General features: G+C 46.7%; 1 protein-coding gene and 1 long non-coding RNA gene across 3 annotated transcripts in view; both read left to right on the forward strand.

Moving 5' to 3' along the window:
* The window catches only part of LOC118374006 (lipopolysaccharide-responsive and beige-like anchor protein), a 217,715-nt gene that overhangs the window by 177,015 nt on the left and 18,435 nt on the right, over positions 1–22,265 (forward strand). The window contains exons 23-30 of the mRNA XM_052485235.1: positions 1–1,532; positions 1,938–2,110; positions 3,356–3,509; positions 5,832–6,012; positions 13,223–13,353; positions 14,410–14,517; positions 14,980–15,121; positions 15,383–15,731. The exon at positions 1–1,532 is cut by the window's left edge and continues 25 nt beyond it. Of these exons, the coding sequence (XP_052341195.1) occupies positions 1–1,532; positions 1,938–2,110; positions 3,356–3,509; positions 5,832–6,012; positions 13,223–13,353; positions 14,410–14,517; positions 14,980–15,121; positions 15,383–15,731 (2,770 nt within the window). The remainder of the gene's footprint in view (positions 1,533–1,937; positions 2,111–3,355; positions 3,510–5,831; positions 6,013–13,222; positions 13,354–14,409; positions 14,518–14,979; positions 15,122–15,382; positions 15,732–22,265) is intronic.
* Positions 17,152–18,544, forward strand: LOC127913667 (uncharacterized). 2 transcript variants are annotated; one of them, XR_008086362.1, is made up of 3 exons: positions 17,152–17,315; positions 17,724–17,823; positions 18,489–18,544. It is a non-coding gene; the product is annotated as an uncharacterized LOC127913667 (long non-coding RNA). The 2 variants fall into 2 exon arrangements; XR_008086363.1 differs by having other exon boundaries at positions 17,173–17,246.

Here is a 22,265-nt window from a genome sequence, read left to right on the forward strand (position 1 = left end):
ACCTGGCCCGTATGTTCCGTCAGTACCAGAGACTGGGCTCCGAGGGCGATGCGGCTGGTATCCGGACCATTTCCGGGGCCAGCCGAGACTCTGAGATTCTGGGCCAGCTCCGGACCAACAGGGATCAGGGGGAGGAGACTGCCCCCTCCACCGTGATCGAGCTCACCATTGACCCAGAGGGGGTGTCCCAGAACCAGGAGTCCCCCAACACTACCCCTCACTCAGAAACCTCAACAGCATCTGCCTCCACCCCCAGCCCTCCAGAGAGAGAAGGAGATAGAAGTCAGAGGGGTCAAGCACCCATAACTGTGTCCAACATGCTGGCCAGAGCTGAAGAAGAGGAGGAACTACAGCAGGTCCAGAATCAGATCTCTGAGGATCAGAGAGGTGGTGCTGGTGACAGAGCCGAAGTTACTACACAGGAGACTGAAGCTAAACTCACTGGGGATAAAGTCAGCAGTAAGACCGTTGAGTCCATGGCTGAGACTGAGACAGCCACAGACAAGACTGATGAAGCTGCAGCAGCAAGCACAGCTGAAACAGACGAAGCGACCAAGCCAGAAATTGAAGACGCGAAGGTGGCTAAATCAGAAACAAGCGACGATGCTACAACATCTGATACCGATAAAGTAGTAAGCCCTCAAACGGATGGAGAGAAGGGGTCAGAAACGCACAGCTGCAAAGCCTCCCACGTTCTTATGTCTGAAGATTCCCTGAACGAACCCAAGGAACCGGAAATGGCAAAGCAACCGGAGGAACAGGTCTCTGCTGCCATCTCGGCCTGCCAGCAGGGGTCAGCGGTCGGGGCATCTGTCCAGTCAGTCAGTGACCAGGTCCGACCCAGCTCCACCGACGACAGCATGGAGGAATCCTCTTTTGTCTCCGCCGCTGGTGGAGAGGACCAAGAAAAGGAGGAAGAGGAGGTGAAGACAGAGGAGGTTGTTGTTGAGGAGGAGAAGATGGAAGAGGTTAAAGCAGAGGAGATCAAGACAGAGGTTAAAACTGAAAAGGAGAAGGAAGAGGAGAGTGTTGCCGAGGTCAAAAAGTCAGCAGTGGAAAGTCAAGCGACACCACCTGCTTCTGTACCTGAGGAGAGTCGGACACAACCCCCTAAAATGGAGGAGATTGACCTTGACCCGTCTGCACCAGGCACCGACCCCACCAGCACAGAGCCAGCATGGCAGCCTTTAGAGTCCACAACACCACCCCCTTCAGCCCTGGAGGCCATACTACCAGCAGCAGTAGGGGCCACTGTCTCTAAATCTGACACCCCACAGGCTGTGGCACCAGCAGAGGTCCCCAGCACCAAGGGGTTCCAGCCAGAAGCGCCACAGGCCACAGAGGCCCCCAGCTCCAGGACTGATACCTCTCTGAAGGTAGCCACTGCTACTGCTGTGGAGGCAGGGAAAGACAGTGCTGCAGAGGGCCCTGGCTCTGCCACTAAGACCAAAGAGATCCACATTGCCAGGCTGGATGTGTCCAGTGTGGCCTCAGACACAGAGAGACTGGCGCTAAAGGAGACCTCCACACCTGTATGTCATCACTGCTTCGTCTATTTACTGGTCTTAACATGTATTTACATGTAAATTGTGTCTTTCACGATAAGTGCTTTATAATATACAGTATGTACGTGGGTATGGCTATATGGCTAAAACTAATCCTGTTTATATTTGTATGGCTAATGCTAAAGCCAAAGCTAATCCTGTTTGTATGTATGTATGTATGTATGCATGTATGTATGTCTACATACATACATACAAACAAACAGGATTAGCTTTGGCTTTAGCCATATAAATATAAACATGAATAGCTTTGACTTTAGCATTAGCCATACAAATATAAACAGGATTAGCTTTGGCTTTAGAATTAGCCATACAAATATATATATATATATGTGGCTAATGCTGCTGCTAACTGTCCTGAGTGCTGTACCACAGGAAGTTCCTCAGGGTGACGCAGCCGGTGCCTCAGGAGGCCAGGCCAACGAGAGCAGCTCCTCCGCTCGCTCCACCATGTTCCGTATTCCAGAGTTCCGTTGGTCTCACATGCACCAGCGCCTGCTCACAGACCTGCTCTTCTCCATCGAGACTGACGTGCAGATGTGGAGGAGGTAAAGGAGGGGCATTGGTTAAAATACATGGAGAATTGCATAGCATTTTGATCTGATTTCTAACACTAGAATGGTTGCTGGACAGGCAACTTTCCAACTCACTAACTTACAACAAAAAATAGTCTATCCTGCAAACTGGATCTCCGGGTCGTTGCTGTAAATGAGAATGTGCTCTCAGTCAACATGTAAAATAAGGTTTAAACAGAATAGATACAGAGCCTTCAAAGTATTCACACCCCTTGACCTTTTCCACATTGTGTTGTGTTACAGCCTGAATTTAAAATGTAGATTTTATGACACTAGCCTACACACATTATCCCATAATGTCAAACTGGATTTATTTTTTAAACAAATTAATAAATAATGAAAAGCTGAAACGTCTTGAGTCAATGGGTATTCAACCCCTTGGTTATGGCAAGTCTAAATAAGACCAGAAGTGTAAATGTTCTTAATAAATCGCAAAATAAATTGCATGGACTCACTCTGTGTGCAATAATAGTGTTTAAGAAGTTTTTTGAGTCATGGTAAAAATAAACTGAATGGAATGGAGCTTAACACAGGCAAAGTCCTAGAGGAAGACATGGTTGTCTGCTTTCCACCAGACACTGGGATATTAATTCACCTTTCAGCAGGACAATAACATAAAACACAAGGCCAAATCTACACGGGAGTTGCTTACCAAGACGACATTGAATGTTCTTGAGTGGCCGAGACACAGTTTTTACTTAAATCGGCTTGAAAATCTATGGCAAGACCTGAAAATGGTTGTCTAGCAATGTTCAACAACCAACTTGACAGAGCTTGAAGAGTTTTGGAAAGAATCATGGGCAAATGTTGTACAATTCAGGTGTATAAAGCTCTTAGAGACCCTCCCAGAAAGCTCACAGCTCACAGCTGTAATCGCTGCCAAAGGTGCTTCTACAAAGTGTAAACAAGGGAGTGTGAATACTTATCTAAATGACATATTTCTGTATTTCATTCTCAATAAATTAGGAAGCATTTCTATTAAAAAGAAATCCATTTGTCTATATAGGATATTGTGTTTAGATGGGTGAGGGGGGAAAAAAATATTGAGTCAGTTTTGACTTCAGGCTGTAACACAACAAAATGTGGAATATGTCAAGGGGTATGAATACATTCTGAAGGCGTTGAAGGAATTGATTGTGTTGTACATTGATTCAATGATTATAATGTTTAGCTTCTATGTACCTCTTGTGTAATTTATGCCCGTCTCCTCTCTCCCAGTCACTCCACTAAGACGGTGATGGACTTTGTGAACAGCAGTGAGAATGTGGTGTTTGTCCACAACACAGTGCACCTCATCTCTCAGGTGGTGGACAACCTCATCATGTCCTGTGGAGGCATCCTGCCCCTGCTTTCTGCTGCCACATCCTCCTCAGTGAGAGACATTCTCTGTTGTGTCGGTCTGGTGTGTCGGTCTGGTGTGTCGGTCTGTTGTGTCGGTCTGTTGTGTCTGTCTGTTGTGTCTGTCTGTTGTGTCTGTCTGGTGTGTCGGTCTGGTGTGTCGGTCTGGTGTGTCGGTCTGGTGTGTCGGTCTGGTGTGTCTGTCTGTTGTGTCTGTCTGTTGTGTCTGTCTGTTGTGTCGGTCTGTTGTGTCGGTCTGTTGTGTCGGTCTGTTGTGTCTGTCTGTTGTGTCGGTCTGTTGTGTCGGTCTGTTGTGTCGGTCTGTTGTGTCTGTCTGTTGTGTCTGTCTGTTGTGTCTGTCTGTTGTGTCTGTCTGTTGTGTCTGTCTGTTGTGTCTGTCTGTTGTGTCGGTCTGTTGTGTCGGTCTGTTGTGTCGGTCTGTTGTGTCGGTCTGTTGTGTCTGTCTGTTGTGTCTGTCTGTTGTGTCTGTCTGTTGTGTCTGTCTGTTGTGTCTGTCTGTTGTGTCGGTCTGTTGTGTCGGTCTGTTGTGTCGGTCTGTTGTGTCTGTCTGTTGTGTCTGTCTGTTGTGTCTGTCTGTTGTGTCGGTCTGTTGTGTCGGTCTGTTGTGTCTGTCTGTTGTGTCGGTCTGTTGTGTCTCTCTGTCTCTCTGTCTCTCTGTCTCTCTGTCTCTCTGTCTCTCTGTCTCTCTGTCTCTGTCTCTCTGTCTTTCTGTCTCTCTGTCTCTCTGTCTCTGTCTTTCTATCTCTGTCTTTCTATCTCTGTCTCTCTATCTCTGTCTCTCTGTTTCTGTCTCTCTGTTTCTGTCTCTCTGTCTCTGTCTCTCTGTCTCTGTCTCTCTGTCTCTGTCTCTCTGTTTCTGTCTCTCTGTTTCTGTCTCTCTGTCTCTGTCTCTCTGTTTCTGTCTCTCTGTCTCTGTCTCTCTGTTTCTGTCTCTCTGTTTCTGTCTCTCTGTCTCTCTCTCTGTCTCTGTCTCTCTGTCTCTCTGTCTCTCTGTCTCTGTCTCTGTCTCTCTGTCTTTCTATCTCTGTCTTTCTATCTCTGTCTTTCTATCTCTGTCTCTCTGTTTCTGTCTCTCTGTCTCTCTGTCTCTGTCTCTGTCTCTCTGTTTCTGTCTCTCTGTCTCTGTCTCTCTGTTTCTGTCTCTCTGTCTCTGTCTCTCTGTTTCTGTCTCTCTGTTTCTGTCTCTCTGTTTCTGTCTCTCTGTCTCTGTTTCTGTCTCTCTGTTTCTGTCTCTCTGTTTCTGTCTCTCTGTTTCTGTCTCTCTGTCTCTCTGTTTCTGTCTCTCTGTCTCTGTTTCTGTCTCTCTGTCTCTGTCTCTGTTTCTGTCTCTCTGTTTCTGTCTCTCTGTTTCTGTCTCTCTGTCTCTGTCTCTCTGTCTCTCTGTCTCTGTCTCTCTGTCTCTGTTTCTGTCTCTCTGTCTCTGTCTCTGTTTCTGTCTCTCTGTCTCTGTCTCTGTTTCTGTCTCTCTGTCTCTGTCTCTCTGTCTCTGTCTCTGTCTCTCTGTCTCTGTCTCTGTCTCTCTGTTTCTGTCTCTCTGTTTCTGTCTCTCTGTTTCTGTCTCTCTGTCTCTGTTTCTGTCTCTCTGTTTCTGTCTCTCTGTTTCTGTCTCTCTGTTTCTGTTTCTGTCTCTCTGTTTCTGTTTCTGTCTCTCTGTTTCTGTCTCTCTGTTTCTGTCTCTCTGTTTCTGTCTCTCTGTTTCTGTCTCTCTGTTTCTGTCTCTCTGTTTCTGTGTCTGTCTCTGTCTGTCTCTGTCTCTCTGTCTCTGTTTCCATTTCTGTTTCCCTGTCTGTCTGTCTGTTTGTCTGTCTGTCTCTATCTCTGTGTGTGTGTGGCCACCCACAAGAGGTTATCCCTGTCCATCCATCCCCGTTGACCTTTCTCCAATCACATTAGACTACAGTTGGCCAGTGCTAACATGGTTAGTGTGTTTTTGTACTGTCTGACCCCAGTGACAGTAGCACTCCAGTATAACATAAACCCTGATGGACCTGTGGTCCTCTGTCTGTCTCCCCTCCATACCACTCCCTTTACCATTTACACTGGAAACAATGTCCAGTATGGACTGGTGGCTATGGCTACAGCAGGGGTCAATTCCATCATAATTCGATTCAAAGACCGGTTTAAATTCAATGAGGATTTAATTGGATTGAAATCTAAAATGGACAGATTGGATATTGAATTGACAAGATGATGTTGCTCAGCAGACGTTGAACCATTTCCCTTTCTTACCAAACAGGGTTCCTAAGTTGACTAGTAGCTACATGTCATAATTTAGTTTGGATTTGACAGTAATGATGCTAGTGATGGTAGTGTTTGTCCCTCTTCTTCTCCTCAGCATGATCTGGAGAACATTGAGCCGTCCCAGGGTCTGTCGGTGGAGGCCTCGGTCACCTTCCTGCAGCGCCTCATCAACCTGGTGGATGTTCTGATCTTCGCCTCCTCCCTCAACTTCTCCGAGATCGAGGCTGAGAAGAACATGTCCTCTGGCGGTATCCTCAGACAGAGCCTCCGTCTGGGTACGTATGGAAGAACCTCTCTGCCTCTCTCTCCTCCTCCATCCCTTCTGGTCTTTTCCATCTCTTCACATCTCCTCTCCCCAGTTCCCATCTTCTCTTCCTGTTCTGTTCTTTACATGTCCTCCCTTCTTGTTTCCCTCTTTTCCTCGTCTCTTCACTTCCTCCTTTTGTCACCCTTTTCCTCCTCATTCACCTCTTTTTATCGATCCCCCTCTATATCAGACTGCAGTAGACTCTAATAGCAGCCTGAGCTGCCAAAGCTCTCCGTATATAGCCTCTCTCTTTCTCTCTCTCTCTCTTGGCTCGTAGCAGCCGTCTCTTATCTTGTTATTATAACCCCTCTGCGCTGCAACACTCTAAAATGGCCGCCTATGATTAGGTGATTTTCCCCCGTAATGGCCCTGGCTATAGCCCTAGGCCTGCCTCTCTCTCGCTCTCTTTCTCTTTCTCTGCCTCGTTCCAGTCTATTAAAGTAACCCAGTGACAGCTCCGAGACACAGCTAGACCCCTGCTCTGCTAGCTGAATAAAATATACTTCAAATGCTTTACATTATTCATTTTATTCAGGCACTACATTATACCAACCACCTTATCCTACCTCCAACCCACCCTTCATCCAACTCCTAAGCTCCCTAGTACAGTAAGACTATGCATGGTGATTTAAACCATCTGCTCCATTTGGGTAATGGGCCGTGCTCCGGTATCCATTTTTGCTTTTAAATACTCCTTACAAACTAGCTCGTAAACAAAATGGTCACCCTGTACGCCACCTTGTTCAGCTGACAGCCAGTCACGTTTTTTTTCTGGGTTTATCCCAACTGCCATTCTCATTGGTGGAGAGCTTGGTGGAGAGAGTGATGCTGTCGTAGCACATGCCTGCTTTTAGAGATATCCCGTTATGATATTCATTTTTGATGAGGCATTCTTTCCCTGTTGCTGGTGCATTTATCGGATTTGGGTTGACTAACAAGGTTTCAAGGGGGAACTTACATACACACACACACACACACACACACTGCTGTCCGGTCCTCTGGCAGTCTCTATGGGGGTGCCACAGGGTTTCAATTCTCGGGCTGACTCTTTTCTCTGTATATATCAATGATGTTGCTCTTGCTGCGGGCGATTCCCTGATCCACCTCTACGCAGACGACACCATTCTATATACTTCCGGCCCGTCCTTGGACACTGTGCTATCGAACCTCCAAACGAGCTTCAATGCCATACAACACTCCTTCCGTGGCCTCCAACTGCTCTTAAACGCTAGTAAAACCAAATGCATGCTTTTCAACCGTTCGCTGCCTGCACCCGCACGCCTGACCAGCATCACCACCCTGGATGGTTCCGACCTTGAATATGTGGACATCTATAAGTACCTAGGTGTCTGGCTAGACTGTAAACTCTCCTTCCAGACTCATATCAAACATCTCCAATCGAAAATCAAATCAAGAGTCGGCTTTCTATTCCGCAACAAAGCCTCCTTCACTCACGCTGCCAAGCTTACCCTAGTAAAACTGACTATCCTACCGATCCTCGACTTCGGCGATGTCATCTACAAAATCGCTTCCAACACTCTACTCAGCAAACTGGATGCAGTTTATCACAGTGCCATCCGTTTTGTCACTAAAGCACCTTATACTACCAACCACTGCGACTTGTATGCTCTAGTCGGCTGGCCCTCACTACATATTCGTCGCCAGACCCACTGGCTCCAGGTCATCTACAAGTCCATGCTAGGTAAAGCTCCGCCTTATCTCAGTTGCCTGGTCACAATGGCAACACCCATCTGTAGCACGCGCTCCAGCAGGTGTATATCACTGATCATCCCTAAAGCCAACACCTCATTTGGCCGCCTTTCGTTCCAGTTCTCTGCTGCCTGTGACTGGAACGAATTGCAAAAATCGCTGAAGTTGGAGACTTATCTCCCTCACCAACTTCAAACATCTGCTATCTGAGCAGCTAACCGATCGCTGCAGCTGTACATAGTCTATTGGTAAATAGCCCACCCATTTTCACCTACCTCATCCCCATACTGTTTTTATTTATTTACTTTTCTGCTCTTTTGCATACCAATATCTCTACCTGTACATGACCATCTGATCATTTATCACTCCAGTGTTAATCTGCAATATTGTAATTATTCGCCTACCTCTTCATGCCTTTTGCACACAATGTATATAGACTCCCCCTTTTTTTTTACTGTGTTATTGACTTGTTAATCGTTTACTCCATGTGTAACTCTGTGTTGTCTGTTCACACTGCTATGCTTTATCTGGGCCAGGTCGCAGTTGCAAATGAGAACTTGTTCTCAACTAGCCTACCTGGTTAAATAAAGGTGAAATAAAAAAATTAAAAATTATGTAAAACTCCAGACCATTCCCGATTTAAATACTTCCACCTCTAATCTAGACGGTTCAGAGTTTACATTTGTCAGTTGTCAAATTTAGAAACGAGGGAGGGGATAAAAGAAAGATAGAAAGCAAAATAGAAAGCGGTGCTCAGAATATAGCACCGCAATATATCATATTAAAAATAAAAAAATGCCCCCTTGCAGTGGCAGGAGCCAGAAACCTACCTGAAGTTATCAAACAGTGGATATTTTACCTCCTGTTCTGTGAGGTAGTTTGTTACCCAGGCAAGATCCACATGCAGTGAGGCACCATTGTCATCCAATATTGAATGAACCCCATGCAGGGTTTGGATACAGTTAGAACTAGTGTGACCTTGGATACAGTTAGAACTAGTGTGACCTTGGATACAGTTAGAACTAGTGTGACCTTGGATACAGTTAGAACTAGTGTGACCTTGGATACAGTTAGAACTAGTGTGACCTAGGATACAGGAAGAACTAGTGTGACCTAGGATACAGGAAGAACTAGTGTGACCTAGGATACAGGAATAACTAGTGTGACCTAGGATACAAGGAGATCTAGTGTTTCCTTGGATACAGGAAGAACTAGTGTTGGGACTAGGGGAGCAGGGAGAGAAGAGGTGAACTCTGTTGTCCATGTGGACTGGAGCCTTGACCTTGTTTCTGGAGAGTTCAATACTTTCTCAACCGCTCCTCACTTCTCACTTTCTGTCTCTCCCCAATTCTCTCTTCTCTTGGCTTCTCTCTGTCTCCTCCTGCCTTGCTTTTTTGGTTGCTCGTTCTCTCACAACTTCACCCCTGGACTTCCTGAAGATCCACCCCCAGGTGGTAAAGGTAGGCAACAACACCTCCACTTCGCTGATCCTCAACACAGGGGCCCCACAAGGGTGCGTGCTCAGACCCTCCTGTACTCCCTGTTCACCCATGACTGTGTGGCTACACACGTCTCTAACTTAGTCATCACGTTTGCAGACGACACAACAGTGGTAGGCCTGATTACCAACAACGATGAGTCATCCTACAGGGAGGAGGTGAGGGCCCTGGCAGAGTTGTGCCAGGAAAATAACCTCTCCCTCAACGTCAACAACATGAAGGAGCTGATTGTGGACTTCAGGAGACAGCAGAGAGAGCACACCCCCATCCACATTGACGGGACAGTAGAGGAGAGGGTGAAAGTTCCTCAGCGTACACATCACTGACAATATGAAATGGTCCATCCACACACAGTGTGGTGAAGAAGGCGCAACAGCGCCTCTTCATCCTCAGGAGGCTGAAGAAATTCCGCTAGGCCCCCAAGACCCTCACAAACTTCTATAGATGCACCATTGAGAGCATCCTGTCAGGCTTTATCACCGCCTGGTAGGGCAACTGCATTGTCCACAGCCACAGTGCTCTCCAGCCCAATTCTTCACCAGGGGAAGTGTGTCTTCCTCCTGGACATCTTCAGCACCCAGTGTGAAAACAAGGACAAGAAGATTATCAAGCACCTCAGCCACGGTCTGTTCACCCCGCTACCATCTAGAAGGCAGTTACAGTACAGCTTCATCATAGCTGGGACCAAGGGACTGAAAAACAGCTTCTATCTCCAGGCCATCAGACTATTAAATAGTCACCACTAGCTGACCACCGTCCAGTACCCTGTCCTGAACTTAGACACTGTTACTAGCTGACCACCGTCCAGTACCCTGTCCTGAACTTAGTCACTGTTACTAGCTGACCACCACCCAGTACCCTGCCCTGCACCTTAGAAAATGTTACTAGCTGACCACCATCCAGTACCCTGCCCTGCACCTTAGACACTGTTACTAGCTGACCACCACCCAGTACCCTGCCCTGCACCTTAGAAAATGTTACTAGCTGGCTACCACCCGTCCTGTAGACACTCAACCCTGCGCTGCACCTTAGACACTGTTACTAGCTGGCTACCACCCGTCCAGTACTCCAACCCTGCGCTGCACCTTAGACACTGTTACTAGCTGGCTACCACCCGGTACTCTACCACCCGGTACTCTGCCCTGCACCTTAGAAAATGTTACTAGCTGACCACCATCCAGTACCCTGCCCTGCACCTTAGACACTGTTACTAGCTGACCACCACCCAGTACCCTGCCCTGCACCTTAGAAAATGTTACTAGCTGACCACCACTCAGTACCCTGCCCTGCACCTTAGACACTGTTACTAGCTGACCACCACCCAGTACCCTGCCCTGCACCTTAGACACTGTTACTAGCTGGCTACCACCCGGTACTCAACCCTGCGCTGCACCTTAGACACTGTTACTAGCTGGCTACCACCCAGTACCCTGCCCTGCACTCAACCCTGCGCTGCACCTTAGACACTGTTACTAGCTGGCTACCACCCGGTACTCAACCCTGCGCTGCACCTTAGACACTGTTACTAGCTGGCTACCACCCGGTACTCAACCCTGCGCTGCACCTTAGACACTGTTACTAGCTGGCTACCACCCGGTACTCTACCACCCGGTACTCTGCCCTGCACCTTAGACACTGTTACTAGCTGGCCACTGTCCAGTACCCTGCCCTGCACCTTAGACACTGTTACTAGCTGACCACCGCCCAGTACCCTGCCCTGCACCTTAGACACTGTTACTAGCTGGCCACCGTCCAGTACCCTGCCCTGCACCTTAGACACTGTTACTAGCTGGCCACCGTCCAGTACCCTGCCCTGAACTTAGTCACTGTTACTAGCCAGCTACCACCCGATACTCAACCCTGCACCTTAGAGACTGCTTCCCTATGTACATAGTCTTTCAACACTGGTCACTTTAATAATGTTTACATACTGTTTTACCCACTTCATATGTATATACTATATTCTGGTCAAGGCTCATTATATAATTACTGCTCTACACACCTTTTCTATTCATATATTGCCCACCGTCTAGAGGTCGACGATTATGATTTTTCAACGCCGATACCGATTATTGGAGGACCAAAAAAATCCGATACCGATTAATCGGTCAATTTATTTATTTATTTGTAATAATGACAATTACAACAATACTGAATGAACACTTATTTTAACTTAATATAATTAATCAATAATTCAATTTGGTTTAAATAATGCAAAAACAAAGTGTTGGAGAAGAAAGTAAAAGTGCAATATGTGCCATGTAAGAAAGCTAACGTTTAAGTTCCTTGCTCAGAACATGAGAACATATGAAAGCTGTTGGTTCCTTTTAACATGAGTCTTCAATATTCCCAGGTAAGAAGTTTTAGGTTGTAGTTATTATAGGAATTATAGGACTATTTCTCTCTATACCATTTGTATTTCATTAACCTTTGACTATTGGATGTTCTTATAGGCACTTTAGTATTGCCAGTGTAACAGTATAGCTTCCGTCCCTCTCCTCGCTCCTAACTGGGCTCGAACCAGGAACACATCGACAACAGCCACCCTCGAAGCAGCGTTACCCATCACTCCACAAGGGGAACAACCACTCCAAGTCTCAGAGCGAGTGACATTTGAAACACTATTAGCGCGCACCCCGCTAACTAGCTAGCCATTTCACATCGGTTACACCAGTCTAATCTCGGGAGTTGTTAGGCTTGAAGTCATAAACAGCGCAACTCTTGAAGCACAGCAACGAGCTGCTGGCAAAACGCACAAGTGCTGTTTGAATGAATGCTTACGAGCCTGCTGGTGCCTACCACCGCTCAGTCAGACTGCTCTATCAAATCATAGACTTAATTATAAAATAATAACACACAGAAATTCGAGCCTTAGGTTATTAATATGGTCGAATCCGGAAACTATCATCTCGAAAACAAAACGTTTATTCTTTCAGTGAAATACAGAACCGTTCCATATTTTATCTAACTGGTGGCAGCCATTAGTCTAAATATTGCTGTTACATTGCACAACCTTCAATGTTATGTCATAATTACGTAAAATTCTTGCAAATTAGGCGGCCCAAACTGTTGTATATATACTGACTCTGCGTGCAATGAACGCAATGGAAGTGACACAATTTCACCTTGTTAATATTGCCTGCTAACCTGGATTTCTTTTAGCTAAATATACAGGTTTAAAAATATATACTTCTGTGTATTGATTTTAAGAAAGGCTTTGTTGTTTATGGTTTGGCACACATTGGAGTAACGATACGCACCGCATCGATTATATGCAACGCAGGACACGCTAGATAAACTAGTAATATCATCAACCATGTGTAGTTAACTAGTGATTGTGATTGATTGATTGTTTTTTATAAGTTAAGTTTAATGCTAGCTAGCAACTTACCTTGGCTTACTGCATTTGCGTAACAGGCAGTCTCCTCGTGGAGTGCAAATGTAATCAGGTGGTTAGAGTGTTGGACTAGTTAACTGTAAGGTTGCAAGATTGAATCCCCGAGCGGACAATTTAAAATTCTGTCGTTCTGCCCCTGAACGAGGCAGTTAAACCACCTTTCCTTGGGCGTCGTTGAAAATATAAATGTGTTCTTAACTGACTTGCCTAGTTAAATAAAGAATAAATAAAGGTGAAAAAATGTATATTTTTTATGAAAACTTGTTATGAAAGCTTGAAATCGGCCCTAATTAATCGGTCGACCTCTACTCATGTCTATACACACCATCATATATTTATAATCCGGACTCAGACATGGCTCATTCTGATATTCCTTAATTTCTTTCCTTTTGGATTTGTGTGTATTGTTTTGTATTGTTAGGTATTACTGCACTGTTGGAGCTAGAAACATAAGCATTTTGCTGCACCTGCGATAACATCTTCAAAATATGTGTACGCAACTCTCATTCTCTCTCTCTTTCTCTCTTTCTCTCTCTCCAATATCTCTCTCTCCAATATCTCTCTCTCTGCAGTGTGTGCCATGGCTGTGAGGAACTGTCTGGAATGTCAGCAGCAGTCTCACTTCAAGCCCAGCCAGGACAGCGCCCGCGGCCAGCAAGCCGTGCACAGCCTCATGGGAACTGCCAAGTCCATGCCCGCGCAGGCAAGTAGTATCATCCCTCCTCACTGAGTCACAGACTCTCTTCAAACCCCCCCCACACACACACACTTCTCCCTCCCTCTCCTCTTTCTGGCATTTTGGGAATCTTGACTTTCTAGCAATACCCCCTCCCCCCAAAAAATGTTTTTACATTTTCCTCCCTAGCAGACATGGAGAAACACCATAATTGATGACATTTCCCTCCCTAGCAGACATGGAGAAACACCATAATTGATGACATTTCTCTCCCTAGCAGACATGTTTTGCAGACATAGAAACACCATATTGATGACATTTCCCTCCCTAGCAGACATGGAGAAACACCATAATTGATTTGACCTCCCTAGCAGACATGGAGAAACACCATAATTGATGACATTTCTCCTCCTGTATATTAGTTGAATAGGATCACTGCACTTAGTGAATTGTAAGCATTTCCCTCCTCTAAGTCATAATTGGTGACCTCCTTGTCTTGCGTAGAGGGATGCATCACTAATACTTACCCCGGCAGGAACCCATCCTCTGTGGTCCTCCCTATGTAATAGCAGAGAGTTGTTATTGCATTAGCTGATATCTTATTGCATTACTTCGCCTGCTGTTATGTTACACTAGACAAGGCCCTTTGTCATTGTTGGCCTTTTGATTTGATATGGTGACTTCCAGTAAAACAGTTTTTCTTCCTGAAACCAGTGTGTAAAGTCTCATTCATAATGCAGTGAGTGGCTCTATGGTAAACCCATTATGTTAATGGTCTGAGTCTCTGGACTGGCCAACTATACACTTCCCATGGGTTGATTTCCAACACTCTACTGGTGGTGGAATGGGCCGTTGAGGTTGACCTCTGCTAACACATACATCTTCCATGACAATCGGTTATCATTTGTGATGTCTTCGACTTACAGAGAAGTCTAGTTTTGGACAGTGGGTAGAGTATAAAAACCGCTGATGGTATTTTCAGCATTAACCAGCAATAGGTGCTTACATTATTATGTGTGTGTCTGTGCGTGTCTGTGTCTGTCTGTGTGCGTGTCTGTGTGTGCGTGTGTTCTACACCTGCAGAGCCCTGTTGATGTTGTGACAGGAGGGATGTCTCCCATCAGAGACATGGACCGTCTGCTACAGGAAATGGACATCAACCGCCTCAGAGCCGTGGTCTTCAGAGATATCGTGAGTTTACAAAACTTTGATAAAGATTGAGGTTGAAACGAGTCAACTTTTCAAATAAATAACAGTACCTATGCATTGTAAAAACTTGTTATTGCTGTCTATTTGGAAGACCCCATGATTTTCTTTTTTTAAATACTGTGAAGATGTAGGATCTTAATTTGAGCCAGTTTGCTACAGCAGGAGACTGTTCCTGCAGCAACAGGAAATGTGTATTATTATTACATTTTTGTAGGTGTTAATAAAATCAAGTCTGAAATTTCACAGTGGAAATTACACATTTCAGAAGCCTTATTAAAACCTTAAATACACTACAAGTAAAAAAAATCCTTTATTGCGGGAAAGTTCTTCTGCAACAGGGTGATCAAATTAAGATCCTACATCTGTACATACTCAAACATATTACAGACTGGCGGTGTGCTGTATTATAGCTGTGTTTTGCATGTTGTGTGTGTTTGGGTAAAGGAGGACAGTAAGCAGGCTCAGTTCTTGGCCCTGGCTGTGGTTTACTTCATCTCTGTTCTCATGGTGTCCAAGTACCGAGACATCCTGGAGCCCCAAAACGACAAGAAACTCCCCCAGCGCAGCCAGTCTGCCAGGAGCGCAGGTACACACCTCACCCATATGGCTACGCAGAGGAGCTCCATCTAGCCAAGTGTCCATCTCTCAACATGTCAATCTCTCTCTTATACATTACTTATATATGGAATTTCCAAATGTCTGGAAATGTACTGGTGTGTTGATAGTCTTTACAATCTCTTAGATGTGCTGTTGTAGATTCTCATTCATTTTTATTCATTCTCATTCGTGAGCAGGTTCAGGTTTTTCTCAATGTTTATCAACCTCCTTTAATGTGTCCGCCCATCAGACAGTAATGCCGTCTCTGGCGGTCCCGACCTGGAGAGCAGTGTGTCCCTCCGTCGCCGAGACTCTGGCATCGGGGATGACCATAGCTCAGTGGCCCCTAGCGAGGCGGACACCACCGCCCAGGGCCCCGACGCCGTGTCCGAGGCCCTGTCCACCCTCTCCTCAGAGGTCAGGGGTCACAGAGACAACCCCACGGCGGACGCCAGGGGCGGGAAGAACGTGAAGGACATCCTGCGCAGCCTGGTCTCGGCGCCTGCTGATGACATCATGGTGGACCCCAGTCTTCTGCCGCCGGCCTTCCTGGGAGCTGCAATGGGAAACAACCCCAACCAGTTCAGATCCTTTGACAGGTGCGTGGGCCACAGAGTTTTAGAATCAGGGGTCAGTCTCTCAAAGACTGCTAACTTTTTAAATACCCCTTGACCTGGTTCACAGCCTCACAGCTCTTAACCCCTCCCCTCCATACCTGGAAACGGTCCAACATGAACATGTACTAAGTGAAGGCGAGGAAGCATCACATCAGTAACCCACTACCATCACAGACCCCCTTTTAAACTCTTGTATCCCCCCCCCGACCCATCCCTGTAGCTCCCTGGTTTGCCTGTCGACGTGGCTTCTCAACACAAATAAACAGGGCTACAAAGTACCTGTCTTCAGGAAAACACATCAAAACAATCGAGGCATCTGCCAGAGGCAGAGAGGAAGAGAGAGAGTAAGAGGGGAAAGAGAGAGAGAGTGATCTAAAAGACGACTCTGTGGCAGCCAGCAGGAAGCTGTTTCTTTTCACCTTGTCATTGATATTTAATAGCTTCTCTTTTCCGTCTCTCTCTCTCTCCCGGTCTTTCTTTCTCTCTGTCTGCACCGTGGGCTAGGCTGTCTGTCTCTCTGGTACTATAATAAGGGAAAGAGAAGCTGACTAGATGGATCCCCTATGGAGTGAGGGGGCGAGTGGTCAGAGACTTAGTGGGAATCCAAGGCGGTGTTGTGTGTGGGTGGGTGTACTGTACCTATACAGACATCTCTAAGTGAGAGAGGTCTGGTTTGTATTTGGGGGAATTGTCCCTGTGGCACACCAGACACAAAGGAAGCGGGGAGAGAGAAAAAGGGAGAGGGAGAGAGCGTGAGGATAAAGGGAGAGCAAGAGGAATAGAGAGAGAACACCCCCCCTCCCTCCCTCCACAGGAAGAGAGACACCTAGTCAAGGTTCTCATGCCAAGGAAGAAGGAAAGCGTTTCTCCATCACCCCCTCCCCCCCATCCACCCCTCGCACTCCTCTTCCAATCGGTGGGAATTCCGAGGCATCCCTGTGATCCTCAGCCTCTTTATCTGTGGAATGCTTTGTCAGGACTCTGGGCACTCCTCATATCTGGTGGGATTAGAGCGGCTCCCAGGGCCGTTAGCGTTGGAGAGGAGGAGAGCTGGAGAGCATAGAGTAACAGCTCTACCTCGCCATGGGGAGCCCCAGTCAGACCCCCAGCTGGAACCCAGGACAGGCAGCTCCCGGCCCCTCTAACCCAGAGATGAAGGCCCGGGGGCTGGGGTTCCCAGGTCAGCACACCCCTCCTCTAGTCTTCTACCTTTATCTCCCACCAGGATCCGCCTACCCTTACAGACCCCTGAAACCTCTGGCTCGGAGATGCCTGGTTATCTTGATGGTTTCTGTTCTCTACTGCGTGGCTATGCTCTGTGTTCAGGTCTGGGCTCTGCTCTCCCCTGCTCCTCTCTCTCTCAGGTCTACTCTCTACCGTCTGTGTTCAGGTCTGGGTTCTGCTCTCCCCTGCTCCTCTCTCTCTCAGGTCTACTCTAATCTCTACCATCTGTGTTCAGGTCTGGGTTCTGCTCTCCCCTGCTCCTCTCTCTCTCAGGTCTACTCTAATCTCTACCATCTGTGTTCAGGTCTGGGTTCTGCTCTCCCCTGCTCCTCTCTCTCTCAGGTCTACTCTAATCTCTACCATCTGTGTTCAGGTCTGGGTTCTGCTCTCCCCTGCTCCTCTCTCTCTCAGGTCTACTCTAATCTCTACCGTCTGTGTTCAGGTCTGGGTTCTGCTCTCCCCTGCTCCTCTCTCTCTCAGGTCTACTCTCTACCATCTGTGTTCAGGTCTGGGCTCTGCTCTCCCCTGCTCCTCTCTCTCTCTCAGGTCTACTCTAATCTCTACCATCTGTGTTCAGGTCTGGGTTCTGCTCTCCCCTGCTCCTCTCTCTCTCAGGTCTACTCTAATCTCTACCGTCTGTGTTCAGGTCTGGGCTCTGCTCTCCCCTGCTCCTCTCTCTCTCAGGTCTACTCTCTACCATCTGTGTTCAGGTCTGGGCTCTGCTCTCCCCTGCTCCTCTCTCTCTCTCAGGTCTACTCTAATCTCTACCGTCTGTGTTCAGGTCTGGGTTCTGCTCTCCCCTGCTCCTCTCTCTCTCAGGTCTACTCTAATCTCTACCGTCTGTGTTCAGGTCTGGGTTCTGCTCTCCCCTGCTCTTCTCTCTCTCAGGTCTACTCTAATCTCTACCATCTGTGTTCAGGTCTGGGCTCTGCTCTCCCCTGCTCCTCTCTCTCTCAGGTCTACTCTAATCTCTACCCTCTGTGTTCAGGTCTGGGCTCTGCTCTCCCCTGCTCCTCTCTCTCTCAGGTCTACTCTCTACCGTCTGTGTTCAGGTCTGGGTTCTGCTCTCCCCTGCTCTTCTCTCTCTCAGGTCTACTCTAATCTCTACCATCTGTGTTGAGGTCTGGGCTCTGCTCTCCCCTGCTCTTCTCTCTCTCAGGTCTACTCTAATCTCTACCATCTGTGTTCAGGTCTGGGTTCTGCTCTCCCCTGCTCCTCTCTCTCTCAGGTCTACTCTCTACCGTCTGTGTTCAGGTCTGGGTTCTGCTCTCCCCTGCTCCTCTCTCTCTCAGGTCTACTCTCTACCCACTGTGTTCAGTTCTGGGCTCTGCTCTCCCCTGCTCCTCTCTCTCTCAGGTCTACTCTCTACCGTCTGTGTTCAGGTCTGGGTTCTGCTCTCCCCTGCTCCTCTCTCTCTCAGGTCTTATCTCTACCGTCTGTGTTCAGGTCTGGGTTCTGCTCTCCCCTGCTCCTCTCTCTCTCAGGTCTACTCTAATCTCTACTGTCTGTGTTCAGGTCTGGGCTCTGCTCTCCCCTGCTCCTCTCTCTCTCAGGTCTACTCTCTACCATCTGTGTTCAGGTCTGGGCTCTGCTCTCCCCTGCTCCTCTCTCTCTCAGGTCTACTCTACTCTCTACCGTCTGTGTTCAGGTCTGGGCTCTGCTCTCCCCTGCTCCTCTCTCTCTCAGGTCTACTCTACTCTTTACCGTCTGTGTTCAAGTCTGGGCTCTACTCTCCCCTGCTCCTCTCTCTCTCAGGTCTACTCTAATCTCTACCGTCTGTGTGAGAGTGCAGACTTCTAGCTTTTCATTTTCACTCAGATTGTAGGGAAATTCCATCAGAACATACCCAAACTGCATAAGAATGTAAGTGTATTTGAAATTGTTAAAATAGTATTTATTTTAGATTTGAGTCATCTTTTAAGACAACAAATTAATATGATTCTGACAATAATGAGAAAGAGACTTCTCTATGATATAAGTTAATCCGATCACTCAAATGGTTCCGGAATGGAGCTGGGACGGTAAACCATTTTTTTGTTGACACCACCGATCACTTATCGCAGGCACTTTGCTGATATCGTTCATGATGATAAGTAGCCTATCCTAGAGAAATGTGAAGTTTGAAATGAAATACGTTTGCTGAAATGAGTGATTTGTTAATGGGACAATTAATGGTTACAACCATCAAACTAGTAATAGTAGTTTAAATTATATTTTTAAACTGTGGTGTACATGAATATTATAAAGCTATCGTTTTAGTTATTGTTATCACATCAATTAGGGCAATTTATCGCAACATGGAGTCTTGTCCCTATCGCCCAGCTCTGCTCAGGTAGCTCATGCTCAAACACACAGCAGTAGTTCATCATAAAGTCTTGGAAGTCTCAGTGACAGCGGTGCAGACAGACACCCTGTGCAGACAGACACCCTGTGCAGACAGACACCCTGTGCAGACAGACACCCTGTGTAGACAGACAGACAGACTGACACCTACGCCAAAACATGGGAACCAACCGGCCTTCCTCAATCCAAATAACTGGTCCCGGGGTTTTACATTTACGAGCGTGGAAAAAGCAGGATCTCCCAGATAAAAATGGCCGGGGTCAAAGGTGAAGTATCACTCTGATTTATTTACTAGGCAGAGAGATAGAGGCCCGGTCGGCTAGATTCTGCCGTACATACATTCGCCTCGGGGATATGCCCCTGTTATGACAAAGTCCACAAATATTTGCTGATGCTAACCAGAGCCCCGGTAAACAGTCATCTACGGGAGGAAGAATAGCAGTGTGATTTACATGGCATGTTACACCAGCCAATGTGGGTGTTAGTTTGACATTTGTGTTAGTAAGGCATTTTGAATTCTGTAAGTTGAACTTGCCACATACCTTTGTAAAGCAAAGACCAACCATGTTGAAAATGTGATGTTTTGTGGTAAGGAATTAAAAGTAAATGTATTGAGTGCGAATATCATAGCTATTTGCTCATTGGCACATGAACATACTATGATCAACAAACAGCATACTGCCATGACAGAGATACTTGTCAGACCAGATAGATGACAATGGGCCTCCTTGAATAGGAACCTTTAGTGTGATCCCCTGTCACACTGGGAGAGACATGGAGGGTGCTCCATCTCTCCCTTCTTTCTCACCACCTCTGCTGTCCTCAGGCCAAACACTACTGTCTTTCATCACTGATGTCACCAAGGCCAGGTCCAACCGGACGCTGTGACCGAAAGTCACAGGTAGAGCGTTGGAGGTTGGGAAGGGGTTGTTTTTTGGGGGATATAAAAAACACAGGAGGCATGATTCACATGTTGACATGCACAGTGAGAGGGAGAGGTAGGAAGATCAAAGCCAGACTGCATGAGACACAGACAGACAGACAACCGCTGGGGCCCCACCCCCATCCCCTTACATGAATAAGCCATAAGGATAAACAGGAGAATGGGGGGGCTCTCTGGAGGGGGCAACAGTATGAGACATGCAGTTAGCATTCATCTGGATATTTACTTCAATTTGTCCTGTTAAGCTTGTCTGTGCTGAGAATCTGATGCTAACCTCAACGTCCACTTGGGAATTAAAAATATAGTTCATCCCACTTAACAATTCCCATGTGGAGTCTAATGGCTTGTTGTTCTTTTGCAGTGTGAACCATGTTTGAAAACACGGTACATGAACATGTGTAGCTGGTATTGTGTGATGTGTTGGATGATTAAATAATTCACATACTCTGTACTATAGCCATCAGAATGGGCAGTGCCAGATATGTCTACTCTAAGTCATACCAGAAGGGAAAGGCAGTGCCAGATATGTCTACTCTAAGTCATACCAGAAGGGAAAGGCAGTGCCAGATATGTCTACTCTAAGTCATACCAGAAGGGAAAGGCAGTGCCAGATATGTCTACTCTAAGTCATACCAGAAGGAAAAGGCAGTGCCAGATATGTCTACTCTAAGTCATACCAGAAGGGAAAGGCAGTGCCAGATATGTCTACTCTAAGTCATACCAGAAGGAAAAGGCAGTGCCAGATATGTCTACTCTAAGTCATACCAGAAGGGAAAGGCAGTGCCAGATATGTCTACTCTAAGTCATACCAGAAGGAAAAGGCAGTGCCAGATATGTCTACTCTAAGTCATACCAGAAGGGAAAGGCAGTGCCAGATATGTCTACTCTAAGTCATACCAGAAGGAAAAGGCAGTGCCAGATATGTCTACTCTAAGTCATACCAGAAGGAAAAGGCAGTGCCAGATATGTCTACTCTAAGTCATACCAGAAGGAAAAGGCAGTGCCAGATATGTCTACTCTAAGTCATACCAGAAGGGAAAGGCAGTGCCAGATATGTCTACTCTAAGTCATACCAGAAGGAAAAGGCAGTGCCAGATATGTCTACTCTAAGTCATACCAGAAGGGAAAGGCAGTGCCAGATATGTCTACTCTAAGTCATACCAGAAGGGAAGGCAGTGCCAGATATGTCTACTCTAAGTCATACCAGAAGGAAAAGGCAGTGCCAGATATGTCTACTCTAAGTCATACCAGAAGGAAAAGGCAGTGCCAGATATGTCTACTCTAAGTCATACCAGAAGGAAAAGGCAGTGCCAGATATGTCTACTCTAAGTCATACCAGAAGGGAAAGGCAGTGCCAGATATGTCTACTCTAAGTCATACCAGAAGGAAAAGGCAGTGCCAGATATGTCTACTCTAAGTCATACCAGAAGGGAAAGGCAGTGCCAGATATGTCTACTCTAAGTCATACCAGAAGGGAAAGGCAGTGCCAGATATGTCTACTCTAAGTCATACCAGAAGGGAAAGGCAGTGCCAGATATGTCTACTCTAAGTCATACCAGAAGGAAAAGGCAGTGCCAGATATGTCTACTCTAAGTCATACCAGAAGGGAAAGGCAGTGCCAGATATGTCTACTCTAAGTCATACCAGAAGGAAAAGGCAGTGCCAGATATGTCTACTCTAAGTCATACCAGAAGGGAAAGGCAGTGCCAGATATGTCTACTCTAAGTCATACCAGAAGGGAAAGGCAGTGCCAGATATGTCTACTCTAAGTCATACCAGAAGGGAAAGGCAGTGCCAGATATGTCTACTCTAAGTCATACCAGAAGGGAAAGGCAGTGCCAGATATGTCTACTCTAAGTCATACCAGAAGGGAAGGGCAGTGCCAGATATGTCTACTCTAAGTCATACCAGAAGGGAAGGGCAGTGCCAGATATGTCTACTCTAAGTCATACCAGAAGGGAAAGGCAGTGCCAGATATGTCTACTCTAAGTCATACCAGAAGGGAA

Source organism: Oncorhynchus keta, chromosome 29 (assembly GCF_023373465.1).
Source record: "Oncorhynchus keta strain PuntledgeMale-10-30-2019 chromosome 29, Oket_V2, whole genome shotgun sequence".
Classification (NCBI taxonomy): domain Eukaryota; kingdom Metazoa; phylum Chordata; class Actinopteri; order Salmoniformes; family Salmonidae; genus Oncorhynchus; species Oncorhynchus keta.